This window comes from Lemur catta, chromosome 12 (assembly GCF_020740605.2).
Source record: "Lemur catta isolate mLemCat1 chromosome 12, mLemCat1.pri, whole genome shotgun sequence".
Classification (NCBI taxonomy): domain Eukaryota; kingdom Metazoa; phylum Chordata; class Mammalia; order Primates; family Lemuridae; genus Lemur; species Lemur catta.
The window spans coordinates 34,880,621-34,902,821 of record NC_059139.1 but is presented as its reverse complement, the minus strand read 5'-3'; the positions used below and the strand labels follow the sequence as shown (position 1 = coordinate 34,902,821).

The window sequence follows — 22,201 nt, the reverse complement described above, 5'->3', positions numbered from 1 at the left end:
CTCTGTGATTTTCCCGCCAGAAATGCACATTCTGAATCTAATCATGAAGAAGCATCAAACAAACTCAAATTTAGGGGCTTCTATAAAATAATCTAAAATCTTCAAAAGAAATTAAGGCCATGAAGGTCAAGGAAGAACCATGGAATGCTTCTGGATTTGAATAAGACTGAAGAAACATGACAACTAAGAGCAACATGTGATCTTGGTTTGGATCCTCTTGCTATAAAGGACAAAACTGGGAAGCTGACAATACTTGACTGGAGTCTTTGGGTGAAGGGTATATAGGAGTTCTTTGCTGTATTCTTGCTAACTTTTATACAAGTATCAAATTATTTCAAAATAAATAAAAGTAACAACTTTTGTTCAAAAACTTTTATTTACTATAAAGACAAAAACACCAAAATAGGTACAAATACTATAAAATCGGTTCAATGGGGTAAAAATTTTAATTAAAATATCTCGATATATTTAAAATAACAAAGGATACATTTAAGCCAAATTTTCTTAACCCAGAGATTTTCTTTTTTTGTAACATTTGCTTACACAGTAAGGTGCTAATAGAAGTTAGCCCTTAAGCCCTGGAAGTCTTAGGAATCATAGTCACACAGCAAATATAATTTCATTGTGAAAGTGAACTTTGGTAGAAGAAAAATCTATAGGACACCTGAGGTAGTAGAAACTGGAATAAACAGCAGTAGACGTTATTTACAACTTGAGTACCAAATAACATTAAGAACACAAAAATAATTACACAATACAATTTTCAGTCCAGCTTTGATCCAAAGAAAATAAGAATATTACATCACATTTGCACTGAAAACAAAACAAAACAAAAAACAAAACACCACAATTATCAGCAAGCTGAGGGAAATGCAAACAAACTCAAACACAATGGATTTTGACATCTATAGATAGTTTGAGTTTGAAATGTGGTGGTGGGCATGGTGATCTACAAAGTAATACTGATTAGCTGAGGTTCCTCAGTTTATACAGTTTACATTTCTGTCAGACACAGTACTAATCTGACCAATGATCTTCCAGTACATAAAATGGCAAGAGTGCATCCTTTAAAGCTTGCACATGAGAGACTTGGAAACAATCTTATTAGAATTGTGAAAATTCTAAGCAGTCAAAAAAAAAAAACAAAGAAAGAACAGAAAAAAAAAACCAAAACAGAAAGTCAAGTACAACACATTTAGAGCTACCAAACTTCACATTTTTGTACTATTTTTAACTCTTCAAATATCGCCAATCTTCCAAAACAAAGGAATGTAAAATTTCACTAAGAAACATACACATAAAAAACAAACTGCCTTTTAAAAATTATAAGCAATATATCCCTGTAAACTTATCTTGTAACTTATTTTACTTCCAATTTGTGTTGTACATTTTAAATGTACTCTATATAGCTTATTTAGTTTATCCTGAGTCTTTGAGAATAACCAATTCTATTTCACACTGGCTTCTGAAGAGTTAAAACTATTATAAAATCTCAAAGTTGCGTTTAATAGTTAATCAGTACTTGATTTAAAAGACTCACAAAAAAAGGATAAAAGAGCTGCCATTTTCCTTCAGGATTCCATGCATCTGAATTCAACCCTAGACTAAAACCATTAGATAACTGTGCAAAATCCAAGGAATTAGTGAATAAATGAAATTCAATCACTTTTCTTTCTGAACACATTTTCCAAGTTTGAAGCAAATTTATTGTTTAAAAACAACATTATTAATTGGTAGTTGAGTAATTAAGCTAAACTAAGTTAATTTTTCTTATCAGCCAGGCCTACTGTGAAGAGATGGTGCATGGGAGAAGGAAAATAGCAGTTCCATGTTATCATCAGTGGTGACAGTGAATGACGATTGTTACATACAGAGTAAGACCTAACTGATGTGAAGTTTCCTATAGTTGACAACAGAAACCAAAACATTAAAAAAATTCAAATAAATTTCAAGGTAATCTTGATCTTGGTTGTGAGCTGCATCACAGAGAACAGTTGATTTTCAGTTAATTTATATTTAACCTGCACAATAAGAGCAGTGACTGACTCAAATGTAGGTAGTACTTTATTATATTCCAATTTAAAAAACAAAGTTAAATCTGTATTTAAAAAACTCTTGCAATAGCAAGATACTTAATAAACTCTAGTTCACACCTAGTTCTATTTTTTTTTTCTGGTTTGAAAAGATCACCTCTCCCTGAATATTAAACAAAAATGAAGGTGAAATGAAAATACAGAACCATAACTTCCAAAAACGAAATGAATGGGCCAACAGTAAAATGCACAATGAACCACAATTGCCCAGGCATTTAAAAAAAAATAAAGGTCAACTGTGGGTCATAAAGAAGTTATCAACTTTTAAAAATATATGTATTTACTCCTACTCATAGCATACTCTGACCTAAAAGAGGCAGATACTGATTTTATAGCCAGTGACAAAAAAACTGAACAGAATTGCAGAACCCCCTGCTTGTGATCACTATATGAAATGGAAGAATAATTGAAATATTAAAATAGATCCTGAGCCCCTCAGCTGCTAATATTGCTGAAAAAGTGCTCCAAAAAAATAAAATTATGTCTTTGCTATTCAGTCATGCAAACTTCATTATTTTGCTGTTCACCTAGGGCCAGTTCTTGGAAAGGCACAGTTTACAGTTCCTGCACAAATTGTGGACTTTTGCATACTGAGCTTAGGTACAGATCATGATTTGTCAATCACATACTTAGGTAAGGGTTCCCCACTGGCCTCGTTCATAGCTGTTCAGTGGCATGAAGGCCAGTAGATTATTGGCGTGGTTCCCCACAAAAGTTTTTTTTCTCTTGTTTGAGCATCCTGTCTCTACTGCAGTTTACTTGTATACTTGGCTACCATGTAGTACGGAAGACTGGATGCTTCAGTAGCTCTCTTGAAGGAGGTCGGTCCTGAGGTTGAAGTTCTAAACAACGAAGAGCCACATCCCGTAAACCCGGAGACAGATGTGAAGGGATTGATGGAGCAGTAGTTGCACTAGCAATCTGTAGGAGAAAGAGCCAGAGCATTGGTGCTTTCCACAATTGGAACGTCTGATATAGAAATACATGCACATCGACTTAATAACCTCTATAGCGCATCCTGAACACAGAGGAATTGGAGCACAAGTGGCAGGACTTTCTGCTATCAAGAAGTCTATGGAAAACTCACCCACTGGATGGATAGAAGGTTTCCCCTAAGAATCCTCCAAATTTTAGGATTTTACAATTTTATCAAATCGATCCTATTTAGATGGATCTACAGTTTTCCTTATTGTCTAAATGAACAAGGCTAAGATTAGGTAAGGAAAGCATTCACTCAAATGAATTCTCCTTTCCTCCTAATTCAGTCTCTGAGATGGTTTATCCTTATTTGCATGTTTTGTATGTTTTCAGCACACAGAGCTATTTAGAGTGAGAAAGTCTAAACCTGGCCAATTTAGTACATAGAAAACACAACTGCATTACTTTTTTTCTTCAGTGTTGGACAAATTCTAATTCTTAGCATCAGATACACTATGAGGAACTTTTTTTTTTTTTTTGAGACAGAGTCTTACTCTGTCACCTATGCTACAGTGCAGTGGTGTCATAATAGCTTACTGCAACCTAAAACTCCTGGGCTCAAGTGATCCTGCTGCCTCAGCCTCCCAAGTAGCTGGGCCTACAGGCATGCGCCACCACGTCGGGCTAATTTTTTCTATTACTGGTAGGGATGGGGTCTCATTCTTGCTCAGGCTGGTCTCAAACTCCTGACCTCAAGCAATCCTCCCACCTTTGCTTCCCAGAATGCTAGGATTACAGGGGTGAGCCACCACACCCAGCTTCAAAAACTTTTTGATAAACAGGTTTTAAGTCCAAATAATTTAAATCCACCTACTCACTCCTAATCACAAGAAAAGCTTCCCCCAAATATGGACTGTGTCAATTTGAAAATCATTTTCATTTATTTCCAGGGTTTCACCAAAACTCTGAAAATAACATCAAACTTTCAAATTGATCCTGGCCATGGATATTTATTGAGCGACTTCTGTATAAGACTCTGTGGAAGGAATAAAAATGAATCAGACATGAATGGCCTTCAAGGAGACTTAGTTTGAAAAAAGGAGGTAAGACAGGAACATAAACAACTACGAGATCAACAAAGAAAGTATCAGACACAGGGACATATTAAAGTGCTATGAAGTCTGGAGAAGGAACAGATGGGGACGTGAAGGAACGCCTGAGCAGGAGGAGTGCTGGACGTGAACCTTAATGAGAACCAGAACCACGTGGAGAAGGGACATGGGAAGGATGAAAGAACACAGGAAAAGAGCAATAATACAAACTAGGTACTGTTAGAGGTGACTGAGGAACTTACATAGTTCAGGGAGGACTGGGGGAACTTAGGGCAGGTGGGAGTGACTGTGTGGGCGAAGTGCTTGCCTAAGGCCCAGAGGTAATTTTATCTTCATAATAATCCCATAATGCAGGTGCCATTATTGTACCCATGTTACAAATAAGAAAATGGAGGGTAGATACAAAAAGTAATTTTCTTATAACATGGCCAGTAAAGGGTAAAGCCAGGGTTTGAAACCAGTTCTATATGACTCCAAAGCCCATGGTTTTAACTATCACATATCTACAAAAGCTAAAAATCTCAACCATTACACTATTCTATGGTAGAAATGGAGAGAATAGGTCTGAGAATTGTAACAAAGTAGAACTGGATTTGGCCATTGACTTGGGTGTGAATTATTTTAATATAGAAAACAGCAAATTAGATTTAAAAAACTTTTTTAATTATATAAAATGCATGAAGAACTTCACAGTTTTAAAGTGATGGGTATATATGTGTACATAGTTCTCCTAGAGGCAGTGCTTTGGTATTTGCTGATTCAGTGTTTGCAGTGACTTTATAGAACATAACTACCTCAAATAATGAGAACTGACTATATATGCCACCAAGACTGACACCATATAAATTCCTGAAAATATATACACACAGAGATGCTTCTCAACTTATGCTGGGGTTATATCCTGATAAACTCACTGTAAGCTGAAAATACCATTAAATTGACAATGCATTTAATACACCTAACCTACTGAATATCACAGCTTAGCCTACCTACCTCAAACGTGCTCAGAACACTTACATTAGCCTATAGTTGGGCAAAATCAATGGACAACACAGTACACTGTAGAGTATTGGCTGTTTACCCCTCGTGACTATGTGGCTGACCGGGAGCTGTGTCTTTCTGCTGCTGCCCAGCATCGCAAGAATATATCTTAACCACGCATCACCAGCCCGGGAAAAGATCAAAATTCAAAATCTGAAGTACCATTTTTACTGAATTTCTAACACTTTTGCACTTAAAGTAAAGAAAATTGTTAAGTCAAAATCCACCTTAAATGCACAGAGGGAGATCATCTGCATATTTATTTTAAGGAAGATACACCTTCATGTTAGATTGACAGTTAGGGAAAACCCATGAGAATTTGCCTCCTGCCTATTTTAGCATAAAGAAGTAATTTTTATCTCACAATACCTTAAATATCAAAGCAAGATGATTGGAGTGTTTTTCTGCATTCCAAGGTGGTTTTGCACAAGCCATTTCTATAATGGCACAGCCAACACTCCACACGTCACAGCTCCTACCATATTGTTGACCTCTTAGTACCTAAAATAAATCAGAGTTAAGTTGGAAATATGACTCACTTAAAAAAGAGAAAGCCATTTTGTAGTTAAATAGGTTCTAGTTTTTTACTTCAGGGCAAAATAATGGTACAAATAGCAATTACATAGACTCACTGATACAGCATTTACTTCATTAACAAGCTTAATTTTTTGTGTAGCACAAAAGTATTTTGGAAAATTGTGAGATTCTGAGGAAGAGTCATATCACAGAATTTTGCTCTTACTAAATTATGGGGCAAAAGGACAACAAATAATCACTACATATGAACATGAAGAGTTACAAGCACAATGGAAGAAGCTGAGTCAGAAGAGCAATCAATGCTTAAACTTCTTCCACTGCTTACAAGTCCTGATTGTTATGTGCTCATCTCCCTTTGGAATAAAGAAGTAATGATTTTCTTAAAACTTTCTATTATGTGCACTTGGGTTTACTACAAAACAATTACTATAAATTACTCTACAATCCTTTGTTAGAAATAGCCTTTAAGCAAATCTATTAAAATCTGTCTTTTTGAATTTTGTGAAGACAAAGATGGAAAGGTTGGGACTAGGGTCTAAAAGGAAAGAGATTATTAAAACTTTATGTTTAGGGCTTGTGGACGTCTAACTGGTAAGCACATACTGGATACCACTGCAAAATCATTCGCTATAATGGTGTTATGCAGAAAGATTTTTATCACACTCAAAGCTGCTTCTCACCTCAGGTGCCATAAACGCAATTGTCCCCAACAACTGCCCCTGAAACTCTCCTGCACCAGTTCCTTTTGACGCCAACCTGGCGGCAGCTCCAAAATCTGCAATTCTTAGTCTCTGACCTGTGCTGTCAATTAGCAAATTGGCACCTGTCAAACACAGCAAATGACCTTATATGTTAAAAATAAAAGGACAGATTAAAAAACCCAGTAAAATATTACTAATGAAATAGGACAATGACAAGAGAAAGAAGGGGACTACATGTCAGAGGTTCAGAAAAAGCTACTCTCTCTTCTCCTTTAACTTTATTCTTGCTAAATACACACAGGTCTCTCTAGTATATATAAAATCTAAAGCCTCAGAGGGAAAGTCTGAAAAACAAAGTAGTAAGGCATAAGAAGGTCAAGACAGAGATTTAGTGAAACTTTAAAAAATATGGAAAATCTTTAATATGATTTCCAACAAAATCTTTCTCCAAAATTCAAATTTTAGTGTAATTTACATTTTAAGACAAAGTTTTGTTGAAACACACTGATCTGGATCAATTCAAACTATATGTTGTAATTTCATAAATATAGCTTAATAAAAAGCTAATGTCATAAAATTACTTCAATACATTATGTCAAACACTATCTATAGAGATTAATGACAGAAAATCATAGTTGCTCTTAATAAACTGAACTGCAAAAGATTTGAAAGAATTTTTCTTAAAAGAAGTTTATGATATCCTAATTACCCTAAATAAAACCAGGAACAGAACTATCTGGGAGTCAATATATCATGAGGCCAAGACAGGGAACCAGGAGACCTGGATTCTCTACTTTCTGCCATCAACTAGCAGTAAAACTGTGGAACAGTCACAGCCTCTCTTGTACTGAATATATTTTTCTATAAAATGAGGAAGGCAGATTAAATGACCCGTGAGGCTCCTTTCAGTTCTAATATTCTAGCAATCTCAGTTACTCAGGAGAAATAATCCCATACCTTAGGTTAGAAACTATCAACAAAGGTCCAAATTTTAAAATCACATTATTTTCTTAGACAATAATGAAAAGAATCCCTACCTTTGACATCTCTGTGAATGATCTGGTTTTCATGGAGATATGAAAGGCCACGAAGTAATTGTTCAGTATAGTTAATAACTACTGATTCTTTGAAGGCTCCATATTTACTCAGCAAATGAGCCACAGATCCCCCTATAAGAAAAATACAAAACAGAAACAATTATCATAAACTTAAGAATTAAAATTGTTTATTACACTTTGTTTCCTAATGCTTACACTGCATGGATTCACATTCATATCTGAAATATTAAATTTATACCCTATATCAGAAATAAAACTGATTTAAAAACACATTCCTGTATCATCTTAAAACTCTACTAATTAGAAGACATTTTTACGGATCCCTCATGGAACTGGTTTACCAGAGGACCAAGATTTCAGAAAGCTTTAAAAGTTTGAATGAAACTATTTTTGAATTGTACAATTCACTTCTGTCTTCTTAACCAAAATATACAAAATGCCTTTATTAGTGACTTAAGTATGGACAATGCTAACATGTTGTTTAGCAGAAGGCAAAGAGAACAGGTGGAGCAGCCAGAAGATTTGGAGCTGGTTTCATTTCCTACCACTTCCTAGCTCTAACCTGGGACAAGTCACAAATGCAATAAGCCTCATTTGAAAGTGTTTATAAAAGTCAGCCTATCTACTCTGTACATCCTTATGAAGACCAACAACAGACAATGTACTTAAGAACTGACTGGTAAATAGAAATGCATTCTTAAAACACACACAAATCTAAGAAGTTAAAGCAAACAATCTATTCACCATATCTCAAGTCATTTATTTTATTGTATACATTGTATAGTACAAAATAAAACTCAGTCTGTATCTGTTTGAGCAGATGACAAGATTCAACTTTATACTTCAGTGCTGGTTTACTTGTAATAAGTTTAAGTTATATGTTGATTTTATTTTTTTATTGTTATGTTAAAACACTTCCTAATCTGTCCAATTAATGATGACCACCTGGAAAAATATGGATCTTACACATACGAGGCATAAAAAGAAAAATCACTTATAAAACAAAGCTACCCAATCATTTAAAAACACACTGGAGGCAGGCCCTTCGGTTCTGACCCAGTGGAGGAATTACTCTTAATTCTAAGAAAAAACTGGAAGCACAATGGGAGATGACAGTGGGTGGATGAAACTGCTGGTCAATCAGAAATGTGAACATAAGCTGTGGAAAGCAAGGTTAAATGGGTATGAAGAAGCCCAGAAGATCTAGAAAATAAAGGATGAAAAGAGCCCGGAATGGTCCAATTTTTTGGGCCTGATCAGAAAATTTGTCACTGATTCCAATGTAGTGGTACAACTGAAAGGATTAGAAGCTGTACTTGTTTATGTTGAAAATGCCCACGGAGCAGGAAAAACGACAGGTGAAGTTGTGTCAGGTGTTGTAAGTAAAGTGTTCAACCAACCTAAAGCCAAAGCCAAGAAGCTAGGCATAGAGATTTGTCTCATGTACCTAAAGATTGAGAAAGGAGAGGCTGTGCAAGAAGAGCTCCTGAAAGGCCTGGACAATAAGAACCCCAAGATCGCAGTAGCCTGTATAGAGATACTGAGGAAAGCCTTAAGTGAATTTGGTTCCAAAATCATCTTGCTTAAGCCAATTCTCAAAGTGATGCCACAGCTCTGTGAGTCTCAAGAGAAAGCTGTTCGAGATGAAGCCAAACTAATTGCTGTGGAGATTTACAGATGGATCTGGGATGCTCTGAGACCCCCATTACAAAATATAAACTCTGTCCAGTTGAAAGAACTAGAAGAAGAATGGGTCAGACTGCCAACAGGTGCTCCTAAACCTAGCCGGTTTCTTTGTTCTGAACAAGAGCTAGAAGCTAAATTGGAACAGCAACAGTCCGCTGGTGGAGATGCTGAGGGAGGTGGTGATGATGGTGATGAGGTGCCATAGACAGATGCCTATGAGCTTTTGGAAGCAGTAGAAATTCTTTCCAAATTTCCCAAAGACTTTTATGACAAAATTGAGGTAAAAAAATGGCAAGAGAGAAAAGAGGCCCTGGAGGCTGTAGAAGTACCAGTGAAAAATCCCAAACTAGAAGCTGATCATGCTGATTTAGTAAAAGCATTAAAAAAGAGACATATCAAAAACAGGGAAATGGTGAAATGGAAGACAGAGAATGAGATTGAAAAATAGGCTACAGACTGATCCCTTTTCCCTCCATAGTCTCTTCTCTGTATTGTCTAAATGAAATAATCTCATTAATTACTTATATTTTCCTCTAATGCAAATAGTAAAGAAGTATTCATTTTGAAATCCAAAAAATAAAAAAATGAAAACGCACTGGAAAAATTTAAAAGGTAGAGGTAGTGAATATTTTACTTATATTAAATGAAACACAAAACAAAGTATTTGTAGTTCATACCAGTATATTAGGGACAATTTGTTTTTAGAAACCCAAACTATTTAATAAAAATAAATGTTCATTAAACTGTTTTTCCTAAATTTAAAAGCAGGAAGTTAAATCCACATACTATTATTTGTAATTTAAAACATGAACACACCTGCCATCCATTCAATGAAGAGATTATAATTGCTCTTCTCACACGTGGCCCCCAACATCCTAATGATGTTTGGATGATTCAGATGGCTCATCATTCTTATCTCTTCTCTCAATGCTTCCACGACTTCTTCTTGCTCAGAAGATGTGTTTCTGACATAAGTCACCTATTTCAAATAAACATGTTCACAAAGTTTTGTAAGCTTTCACTAACAATCTGATCTCAAATGGACAAATCCAAATGAGCTTTTACGTTAGTAGCAGACAGCATTTATGCTCATGGATGCAGTGTACTTAAAAAAAAAACAAGTCAGATTCTTTTAGACAACAATCTAGCATAAGCAGCAGTGAAATATCAGAAAAATGACAAAAAGTTGGGATATAGCCAATATTACAACTGTCTGATGACAGAGTACAAATGAGAAAAGCCCAATCATGGGAGAAGAATCAACATGATTAAAAATGAAATAATTTTTCCTAATGAACATCCTGATAAACATGTTCATTATAAAAAGTAAACCACAGGAACCCCGAGATCACACTGTGCCAGTACACTGCTGAAAGTATGAAACTATACCTTTACTAACTATAAGAACCAAAACAAACAAAAAAAACAAAAAAACTTTTACAAGACTCATCTTGATACTGTATTTTACAATAATTATGCTTCAACTTTTAATAACAATAATGCTAATAGAATTCATGATGTTAACTAGTGCTTTGGCCATGTCTACTTTGAAATTTGGGTTTCTTAAAGCTTAAAAAACTAAAGTACACACATATGGACATATCCTTTATTCTTTTTACTTTCCCATGCTTCATTTTACAATTTGAATCATTTCATTTATATGCTCACTAGATATTTACCTGTTTAACAGCCATTAATGTTCCAGTTCCCACATCTTGAGCCTGATAACAAGAAGAAAATGCTCCAAGGCCTATCTGCTGACCTTTCAGCCATTCAGTGTCTTCTCTGTAAGGTTGTTTTGCTTTGGTATGTCCTGGGAGAGTCTCTGGTGTCTACATATTAAAAGAAAGCAATCTTTTTATTATTCAGTTAAAAGAGTAAGATTTTGTGAAATTAGCCTGGCAAAATATTACTTTAGTTCAGTCTGGCTTCCTAAACCACCTATAGACTTGACCTCTGAGTGGATGCTGTTGGTGACCAATGTCAAATGGAGAAGTAATCACCATTACAGAATCAACCAGAAACACCTTTGAAATAGGCAAGAAGTATTGTTGTTTAAATGACACAAACATTATTGTCATATCATTAATGATTCTATGTGAAAAACCTGCTTTAATGATTAACTCATGTTAAAAGCAGCATTTCTGAATTAGATTCATTCCAGCATGGTCCAAGAAAACTCTCTAACCTCCTAAAGAATCTGTACTTACATCCTGTTGAATGATGATGATATCTTCTCCATTCTCAACCTGCAGCTGAGGGACTACGGGGAGGGCATCCTGAGACGCTGACATTGCCATGGCAATTGCTAAAGCTTCTTCCTCTTCAGCTTCCATCTTTTCTTTACACTTCTGATTGTGATTCACATCATCTTTGTAAGTATCATCATTTTCAGCCTTTTCAGGAGAGAGGACAGCAACTTCTGACTTAAAAGTTACCGTTGTATCACTTGAAGGCATGGATGCTTCAAGAAGGTCCTCAATACTGGAGTTGAGCTCCGTATTGACATCTAATCTGCATTTCTCCTCTACCGGGGTGAACACTGTCTCGTCACTGGGTATAATAGCGTTACTACTACTATTGCTACTGCCAAAGCTGTCATCACATTTGGTACTGTTCAGATCAAGTGTCATGCTGTTTTTTGAGGCATCTCCCTGTTTACTTGTACAGCCTGGGGTAGGTCTAGATGGCTTTGGCCTGTGTATATTACTGGAGGGCAGGGGTCTTGACTGAGTAAAGACTGGGGAAAGTTTACCCGACTCTTTGTTTTCAGAACAGTTTCTCTGGAATTGTAGAGAAAACTTGCGCTGTGTTTGAGGAGATGCAGAAGGTATTTTGCAGGGAACGAATCCCTGAGGTCTCTGTTTAGACACATCTGTTACAGTGCTGGCTGGCAAAGGTGGGGCCGCTGTACAGGAGGCTGACTTGGCTGGGAATATTAACTGGGAATGATGAGATAAGGGAGAGGAGTTCAAACACTGACTGTGGGGCCTGCCTTTTGTTTGAACCATTGGCTTTGGTTGCTCTGTTGTTGCTGCTAAACTAGGAAGTCCTACTGAAATGCTGGCCAGTCTGTCAGAAATGTCCTCTGAACTGGCACTCAATTTTGCAGCACATAATCCTTTTCCAGTTTTCTCTAAATGGACTGTGCACTCAAGAGAACCGTTCTCTGTGGTTTCTGGACAGCTGTTAGGGACAGACACCTGCAAAAAGCTGTCCTGTCGACCACCCAAAGTGTCTTCTATGCCCAGCTGGATGGCCTCGGCGATTTCCACCTCATCCGCAATAGCCATCAAACGGCGACGCATCCTGGTGAGGTGAGTGGAACTGGAAACGCTCAGCATTTCCAATAGTTTCGAAAACACATGGGGTACTGTGGTAACCATTCTTGCAGAACTCAAATAGATCCTTCGGGAAAGTTTACCAACCATTGAGTGGGAATTATCTATGGACTGCAAAGCAAAGGTCAAGAGGGACAGCAGCTTCTTATACCTGAAACAAAAAAAAAAAAACACAATTACGAGACAAAGTTCAGATTACTGAAAAACATAGTAAATTTAAAAAATGGTAGTAATTTATAGCTTGTACATTTCAAAAAGCATTTTAGTATAAAGGATCTATAACTTTTTAATTAAACAGCCTAGACTTCAGGTTTTTATGTCAATCAAATATTAAGGTATTAGTAATGTATCTATGCTCTGTAATTTGAGTCTTTCATAAATCTAAAATGTGTCGTTCTTGGGGAGAATGTGGGGTGGGTAGGAAGATGCAAGCAATACATTTTCAGAAGAAAAGTTACCTGATTTCAACAGGCTCAGCTTGTGAAACATCAGTACTGACAATATGAGGATAAAATTCAGCAGGAAATTCCAACAATAGTCTATCTATAAGACAAAGGCGGCCCAGGAGCTCTTGCCAGTTGTTTGATTCAGTTTGGTTTCCAAGAATACAATTTAAGACATAATCAACACCACCAATACCAATGGAGCCTACAAAAAAGAAAGTAAAAATAAATGATTGAAAAAAGTGATATTAAAATCTAAAACAAAACATGATTAAATGGTTATTATAAAGCCAAGAAAAATACTCTGAATTATATTTTACAGTTTACAGAATTTCTCTCTTGGATTAAGTCATATTTCTAACCTTAGCAGAGTAAATCGATTTATAAAATTATTTCAAAATCCTGTAACTGCCCCATGAGAGTATGAGATTAGACAGACTGCTAAGGATAAAACATGCTATATTAATCTTAAGTAAAAAGTTATTACCAGCTTTTAGTATTTCTCTTCCAACTGCCAACTCTCCTGCTTGGCCTTTGCACAACTCCAGCAGTGTCGATATGGACAGCTGACTTGTGCGGCTAAGAATGAAAAGAAAGCAACATCAACCCCAGTTCTTGGATAAAATACATATCAGTATTAGAGTAGTAATGAAAAGTCTTGTGAAAAAGTGGAAAAATAACATTTTTATGAGTGCTTACTTTTGCACCAATAAAATCACATTAACAATGTCACTATAATAATATTATTAGGCCTAGTTTCTTAAATTTAACTTATCCTCTGTGTTAAGCATAGAACCTTTAGTACTGGCTCCTAGACAGCAAGTATTGATTTAAATATCAAACCAGATAAAAGGTTTACTATATTTTGTTAAAATAAAAAGAACGAAGACCCTGACATGTTGATTTCTAAACTTTCATTAAGAATCTCTTGAATTAAGGCCGGGCGTGGTGGCTCACACCTGTAATCCTAGCCCTCTGGGAGGCTGAGGCGGGTGGATCGCTCGAGGTCAGGAGTTTGAGACCAGCCTGAGCGAGACCCCGTCTCTACTAAAAATAGAAATAAAAATTATCTGGACAACTAAAAATATATATAGAAAAAAAATTAGCCGGGCATGGTGGCGCATGCCTGTAGTCCCAGCTACTCGGGAGGCTGAGGCAGTAGGATTGCTTGAGCCCAGGAGTTTGAGGTTGCTGTGAGCTAGGCTGACGCCACGGCACTCACTCTAGCCCGGGCAACAAAGCGAGACTCTGTCTCAAAAAAAAAACTAGAAAGAAATTAGCTGGACAACTTAAAATATATAGAAAAAATTAGCCAGGCATGGTGGTGCATGCCTGTAGTCCCAGCTACTCAGGAGGCTGAGGCAGGAGGATCGCTTGAGCCCAGGAGTTTGAGGTTGCTGTGAGCTAGGCTGACACCATGGCACTCTAGCCTGGGCAACAGAGTGAAACTCTGTTTCAAAAAAAAAAAAAAAAGAATCTCTTGAATTAAAAACAAAACCTTTCTATCCAAAACCCTTACATTCTTTCATATAGCCAGAATGAGTTCCAAATATCATAAAATCTCTTTGCACTATTTTTTCTGGTTTTAGTCACTCAAGCGACCAGGTAAACAACCTAATTTTAGAATTTCAGAAAGTAAACAACATGACAGATGTCATGAAAACAATGAAGTTTTCAGAAAAATACCTAGTCTAATATTGAGAAACATGATTTTTCCTATGCATTTTGCAAAGTATTTGTTAATTTGCCAACATTTTTCAGATACATGTTTTCTCTAAGCAACAAGGAAAGCTCCAATACTTTCAATCCATAGGTTTATGTAGAGAAAACAATGGAAGCAAGAGATAGACCTCACCTCATGAAATGAGAAACTGGTCAAAGGTAGTACCTCATTTTTGAGACCTGCAAACTAGTTCATCAGACTGGGGGAGGAAAATAAAGATTGGACTGAGAGCTCGGAGTGGGTGTAAAGGTGGGGGCAGAACAGGGAGCATCAATGCTTCATGCTGACCAAGATCTGCTGGGATGGAGAGAGATGGGAAATGCCAAACAACTGTTTACTGTCACTGAGCTTATTAATGAAAAGCGATCTTTCCCTCCTGCTTTATGGAATGGGAAAATAAGAGAACCGTTAGTCTAAAAAAAGCATGGCTTGTGTTCATTTTTACTGTCACCATACCTCACTTCTCTACCTCATATTTTTCTCCCTAGTTAGGGTTTTTCTTGTTCATTTTCAATTTTCAAGGATACTGCAGGAATATATAAAATTTTTTAAAAAATTGACACTGTCATAATTAACGTAACATTATACTGAAAATAATGAAATGGGTTTATTATTTTTTTTATCCTGATAATAAGGCATAAGCAGGTGTAATAATCTCACTGGTTCCTATACTGTGTAACTCATTCTATAAAATGAGATTATACTTCATGGATATAAAAGTGTCAGCTACTGTTCTTTTTAACTGGACTTCAGATTAAGAATGTGAAGAGAATCAATCACGATACAATAATGTGGAGGTCCGTGAAGTTTGTTAGCTTGGTTTTTACTTGCCATTCGTTCTTATCCCTGGTCCTTAAGAGCTTTAAGACCTACATTTCATTCCAAATTTCACATTAAAAAACCATACTCAAAGACTCATTTAATATATATGCATCAAATACTCACTAGGTGTGAGGCTTAGTGCTAGGCACTTTTAAGACAAGATGGTTCGAGGTGGTTCACCAATAAGGGCTTACCTATTGGCATCTGCACACTTGACTAGGATGGTGTCTACAACTGGCCGGAGAAGTCTCTGAAGTCTGATTCTTTCTGCCAAACTGTGGCAAGGAGTATATACCAGCATGGCTCTCAATGTTTTCTGAGGAAAAATAACTGAAAGTCAGTTTATATTTAAAAAGCATCAGAAACAATGGCCTAATTTGAGACAATTTGAGCAACAAAATAAGTAACAATAGAAATGGAGTATAACCCACAGAATTAAATCAAAATCTATGACTCTGTAATGATACGAATAATGATAACTGAATAAATCTATAAATGGAGTAAAAAGAAATTCTCTGAACTCTTCCTGAATTTTTACAAGTCTGAATTCATTTCAAAATGAAAAGTTAAAAAAATTATTTTTAAGAAGAAAATGAGAACAAGAGCCAACCTGAGAGACCCAATGGCCAAAGCTGGAATAAGCAGAGCAACCAAATAAACGATGGTGGCGCTGGATATAACCCACAGAGCAACGTAGGGACCCGTGCGCCTGCACTGATGTGAATTAAACACTGAACAGGTATACCCGTGAGGCAGAGACAGTTCAGCTAATTAATGTGGAAGGGATAAAAACAGAAAATCACCATTTCAAACATCATTTTTAAATGGTGTAGTAGTAACTGCTGTAGGCAAGATCCACTTACAAATGCTAAAATCAGTGGACAAAATTTTGAGGAGAAAACAGGATATTTGCATAATCTCAAAGTGTCTCTACTACGATGCTTAGTAATAGTAACTTTACAACAGAGAAATTCAGTAGACATTACCCTACCCAACAGTGTCACCAACAGTAAGACACGCGGACATATGCACCCACTGATAAGACGCACTGAGAAGGGGCACATCACCTTGGTAGCAGTCTCGTGAAAAACGTGTAACTCTCAGCTAATCATGAGAAAACATCAGAAAAACCCAAACTGATGGACAGCCTACAAAATAACTGGCCAGCATACTTCAAAAGTGTCAAGGTCATGAAAGACAAGGAAAGACTGAGGAATTGTCACAGATGAGATTAAGGGGAGATCATGACTAAATGTAATGTGGGATCCTGGAATGGAAAGGACATTAGTGGAAAAATCTGAATGAAGTCTGCAGTTTAGCTATAAAGAACACTGTTGGGGTACTTGGAGGGATTTGAATATGAACTATATAGTACATAACAGTACGGTTAGTATGTTAAGTTTTCTGAGCGTGCCGACTGCACTGTGGTTGTATAGAACAGTGTTTCTGGTCTCACGAGATATATGTTGAAGTATTTGAGGAGAAAATGTCATGATGCCTGCAAATAACTCTCAAATAGTTCAGCAAAAAATTATATATGGGGAGGAAGGTAGAAGAAAAGGGAAGGGGGAACTTTAAGAGCAAGAGCCATATCTGTCTCCTCTGAACCTGGCACACTAAATAATTGCAGAGGAACCAGGATAGGGTATCCTTTATACCAGCAGTCCCCAACCTTTTTGGCACCAGGGACTGGTTTCATGGAAAACAATTTTTCCATGGACTGGGTGGTAGAGGGGGGATGGTTTTGGGATGATTCAAGCACATTACATTTACTGTGCAGTCAAACCTCTCTGCTAATAATCTATATTTGCAGCCTCTCCCCAGCACTACAACACTGCCTTAGCTCCACTTCAGATCATCAGGCCTTAGAGTCTCATGAGGAGTGAGCAACCTAGTTCCCACACATGCGCAGTTTAAAGTAGGGTTCCGCTCCCATGAGAATCTGATGCCACTGCTGATCTGACAGGAAGTGCAATCGATGGGGAGCAGCTGTAAGTACAAAGCTTCATTTGCCCACTGCTCACCTCCTGCTGTGTGGCCCGGTTCCTAACAGGTCAAGGACTGGTACTGGTCCTCAGCCTGGGGATTGGGGACCATAGCTTCATATGGTCCTGTGCTATAGGAGCTCATAGGCCAGTTGGAAACTTAAGAAACAACCAGACAGTAAGGCAGTACACGGTGTGTGCCGAAGGAGCAAAACAGTAGAAGGAAGAGGGTACCACTGGCTGGGAAGATCAGGGAAGTCTTTGCAGAAAAGGAACTGGGAAAAAGATGACTATACAGAACAGTCAAGTATGCCTGAAGGTATGTGTTGGAAAATACTAAGAAGTAAGTGGTAAAAAGTTGGGCCAAGAACACTGGTCTTTCTTCTACAGAATGTTAGTTCCTCCAGATGCTACACAAAAAAATAGGCCATAGTCAAATAAATCTGGGAAACAATGCACCCTACCCCTTAGATCTGATGGATGCACAATGTATATATTAGCTTACTAAAGGTTCCTAGAAGCCTTTCAGTGAACAGACCAGCACATCATTCAAGTATTCCAGTTGGGATAATGAATTAATTACTACGTCACTCAATTCTGACGCCAAACCGATATTCATAACCATCATGCTAAACTGCCTCAAAAAGAAGATTCATTAGGCACAGTTGTTAGAGGATGAATTAGAAAAATATTGAGAGAGGAAGTTTAGAGACTAATGAGCTTTAAAAACAGACTAGATAACAATTTTTCTAAAGCAGTGGTTCTGAACTAGGGGAGATTTTGAGCCTCAGGTGACATGTAGCACTGCTTACAGACATTCCTGGCTGTCATGACTATGGGCATAAAGGGTAGGGGTGGGTTTGCTACTGGTATCTAGGGGCAGAAGCCAGGATGCTGCTAATTGCCCTACAGTGCACAGGACGACACCCCAGTGGCCCCCACTCTCCAGTAAACATTTCTCTGACCAATGTCAACAGCGCTGAGGTTGAGAAAAATGCTGTTCTAGGGAGATACATGCTCGAAATGGAGAAAGTCAAATTAGTCTCCAAAATTACCTCCTCCTCACCATCCCACTCATGAAAGACAACTTCTAACAGGTTAAACTGGAAAAACAATTCACTGATCTACGTTATGGAACTCTTTTCTTTGAAAAGGCTCCTGAATTTCCACATAATTATGTTTATTATAATAAAAATCAAGTGAATTATTAAAATAATTTCTCCTTAATATCTACTGATATCAAATTAAAAAAAAATCAAAGTAACTTTGATCACTTTGCCATCCCATTAAGCATTTTGAATTTTGTCATGTACAAGGTACCTGTTCAGGAAAATGTAAAGATATGAAGAGTAAGACATTAAAACAGTCTTTAAACATTAAAGTTTTTAAAACATTAAAACAGAAAAGCAAACAGTACATAGGAAAACTTGAACAGATTAAAACAGTAAAATTCAAATGAACAGATTAAATGGAAAATTGCAATTTCCTGGGATTATGAAATAAAAATAAAATTTGGATTGTCCAAAACTAGGTAAAGTAGCTTTATTGTATGTTAAAAACAATATCTACACACCAACAAAAAATGCAAACCCATGATGATATGGTTATGGAATAAAGCTACTTACTAAAGCAGCAACGTACACTTTGTAGACAGGGTCAGCACAGACCATTGACAAGATGCTGCAGCACGCCTCCACCACGTCTCCTGAGACACTGGTCTGGGACGACCCACTGGCAGCTCCAGCGCTCGGACTGCTTCCACTGCTGCCCCCAGAATTTCCAGTGCTCTCCCCGTTTGCCAACAGCAGGGCCCCACTAACATCGTGGGAAAGACGCCTGAGGGCCATCTCTCTTACATTCCAGTTTCTAGAAAATAAGCAGCCAACGAGTTCCATTCCAAACACCTGTATCAAACAAACACAATGGATTCCATGTGAAGAAAAACTAATGAACCCACAGTATTTTGAGTTAAGCATGAATTTTGATTACTAAATAAAAATTGGACATTTTTTTTTGACAAGGTCTTGCTCTGTCACTCAGGCTGAGTGCAGTGGCACCATCATAGCTCACTGCAGCCTTGAACTCTTGGGCTCAAGCGATCCTCCTGCCTCAGCCTCCTGAGTAGCTGGGACTACAGGCACATGCCACCACACCTGGCTAATTTTTCTATTTTTCTGTAGAGACGGGGTCTCACTATGTTGCCCTGGCTGGTTCTTGAACTCCTGGCCTCAAGCAATCCTCCTGCCTTGGCCTCCCAAAGCGCTGCAATTACAGGCATGAGCCACCCCTGGACATTTCTTAAATCTTCACCATACTATATAATTTCAAACATGCCCAGCCATTTAAAAATCATCAGGAAGAATTTTATATTCAAGTTTAACTGGTAATTAACAAAAGTCATTAACATTTATTAGCTCAAGTAAAATGAACAGTAAACTCCATTAAGTAATTAAATGGATATACATGTATTTCTATGCCTGTAGCCCCCATGCTTATCAAAAAATCCCCAAAAAACAAAAAATGTCTGAAGAACCCTAGCTTTGTATTCATATTAAGGTACTGTACAGAGAAAAAACTGGAACAAGATTTTTAAAAAAGCCAAATCAAGAAAGGGACTGGAATGGGTTTCAAGAGATACAGATGGCAGCAATAAGTAATAATAATTTATTTTATTTTATAATTTATTTGATTTTGTCTCGTACAAAAATGTTTTAAAAAAACTAGACAAAATAGGTGGGGCTATGAGGAATAGAGTTGAAAAATTGAACAACTAAAGAAAGATGCTTGTGTTCAAATCACCAAAGGATAATAATAGACCCAGAATTAACGTGTATATTGTCACAGTCATCATTACCATGCCCCCAGAGCCACAGAGTCCCCAGAGAAAGGAAGGGATAAATGGTCTTGACAATCTGCGCCAATTAACTAAAGGTAAACTTAAACTTAATACCTAAGATAATTCATCGTGTGAAAAATTTCTAAATATTAGAGATTAATAAACAGACACAATTTTGGGGAAAACAAATCATGACCTACTTACTTACATGTATTCTGTTATAACGAGATAGTAAGGAACAAGAATATAGTGAACTTCTGGCACTGTTAAATAGCATACCATGAAGTTTTAATTCTGTCTTACACAATATTCTTAATAAAAAAAACTAGGACTATATAGCCCAGTCCAACCTAAAGCTTAAGCAAGACAAACCAGATCACTGCCTTGGACAAAAGGCATCCAATAGCTCCGAATCAACTTGAGGGCTCGTGAAGGAGCAGGTGAGGGCCTATGCTAAATATCACTAATGAATTATTATGGATAAAAGAATTAAGATGTGTTTATTAATTCTGCAGATTTTATTAGCTGCATAATGGATTGCTAACATGCTCAGAAAAGAGAATTCCCAAGCTACAGGACTGTAATGGTTACAAAAGAAAAAGGAAACAAATCCTAATGATACACAAGCTTAATGACTTAATGCATCTGTTCACAAATTTAATAGTATTCAACAGAATTTAACAAGATTATCAAAAATAATTATTTTACTTCACTATCGTCTACTGAAGACCTATCTGGTTTTAGATTTTATATTTTTAAAATAATAGAATAAGCATTCAACAACCAAGAAAATCATTACAAAGCAACCAACCAACCAAAAATCTACTTACTAAGGATGGAAAACCATTCAATCGGAAGAGAAAGTAAAGGAACAGAAGCTGTCCTTACAAATAAAAGTGACTAATCCAAGGTAAATATCACATATTTTTTCTTATTCATCTGCTCAGTGATTATTAAGCACCTATTATAAGCCATTAGGATATGGCAAAGTGAAACTGAATTAAAATGGCAGCAAATAAGAAACATAATGAAAATTCTTGGCAGCAATAGGGATTAAACATCAGAAAAAGTTAGCATTGAAGGGTTCTGGTTTCTATCCTTAGACAACCTTGTCTGTCCGTTAATTCAGGAAGAGATGTTTCTAGATATGGGAAGTGAAACGACAAACAATTTTTGAAGTTTAAGCTGTAAAGTAAGCAGCATAATATTAATGCCAAAAGTAAAATTAAAATTTTCAGTGCAATTGGAGTCATGATGGAGGCAAGCAAAAGGGTTTTCTTAAATCATAAACAACTGGGGAAATGGGACAAATACATTAATTGATCTATAAATGTTTCTTAGAGAATGGAAGAACAAAGAATTACTTACATGAATCCATGGTTCAGCTAAATCTTTGTAAGCAGGAGGGATTTGCTGAGTTCCATAATGGGTAAGGTTAAAATTGCTCTCTTGATTCCTTCTTTGTGGTCCAGCCACAGGCTGCTGCGGTATGGTTTGCTGCTGTGCAGCTCTCAGGGAAGACGGGGAATCCACAGGGCTTGACAACTCATGGCTAAAATGAAAAATAAAACTTGCTAAAAAAAATTAACAGATTTAAGTCATACTTTAAGAACATATTTGTATTTTTTCTATTAAATACGTAAATCATTAACTCAAAATTATTACCTGTAGAAATCATGGGATCTCCACTTAGACCTACAAAGGGGACATATTAAAGGTTCTCTATTTCTTCTACATTCTTCTGCCCCTGAAAAATAAAAAAACCCAAATCTTACAAAAATGTAAATGCTTAACATAGAAATGTCATAACAGTTCATAATAATTAGTATAGGATTTATATAAAAAGAACTCAAAAAATAATCTGAATATTCATCTGAAAGCAGGCAAATGGCAGGTTAAACTATT

General features: G+C 36.7%; 1 protein-coding gene across 2 annotated transcripts in view; it reads right to left on the bottom strand.

The window, feature by feature from the left end:
• Positions 1–357: 357 nt before the first annotated feature.
• The window catches only part of MAP3K1 (mitogen-activated protein kinase kinase kinase 1), a 74,641-nt gene continuing 52,797 nt past the window's right edge, over positions 358–22,201 (bottom strand). The window contains exons 8-20 of one of the 2 annotated variants that reach the window (XM_045565675.1): positions 21,962–22,043; positions 21,665–21,848; positions 19,086–19,364; positions 15,670–15,791; positions 13,418–13,509; positions 12,946–13,135; positions 11,357–12,638; positions 10,826–10,978; positions 9,963–10,125; positions 7,440–7,571; positions 6,382–6,524; positions 5,534–5,665; positions 358–3,014 (exon numbers count right to left, since the gene is read on the bottom strand). In XM_045565675.1, coding sequence (XP_045421631.1) covers positions 2,865–3,014; positions 5,534–5,665; positions 6,382–6,524; positions 7,440–7,571; positions 9,963–10,125; positions 10,826–10,978; positions 11,357–12,638; positions 12,946–13,135; positions 13,418–13,509; positions 15,670–15,791; positions 19,086–19,364; positions 21,665–21,848; positions 21,962–22,043 — 3,104 coding nt within the window. In that variant the 3' untranslated portion in view covers positions 358–2,864. Of the gene's footprint in view, positions 3,015–5,533; positions 5,666–6,381; positions 6,525–7,439; positions 7,572–9,962; positions 10,126–10,825; positions 10,979–11,356; positions 12,639–12,945; positions 13,136–13,417; positions 13,510–15,669; positions 15,792–19,085; positions 19,365–21,664; positions 21,849–21,961; positions 22,044–22,201 lie in introns of those variants that run through there. The other variant, XM_045565676.1, reaches the window with a different exon arrangement.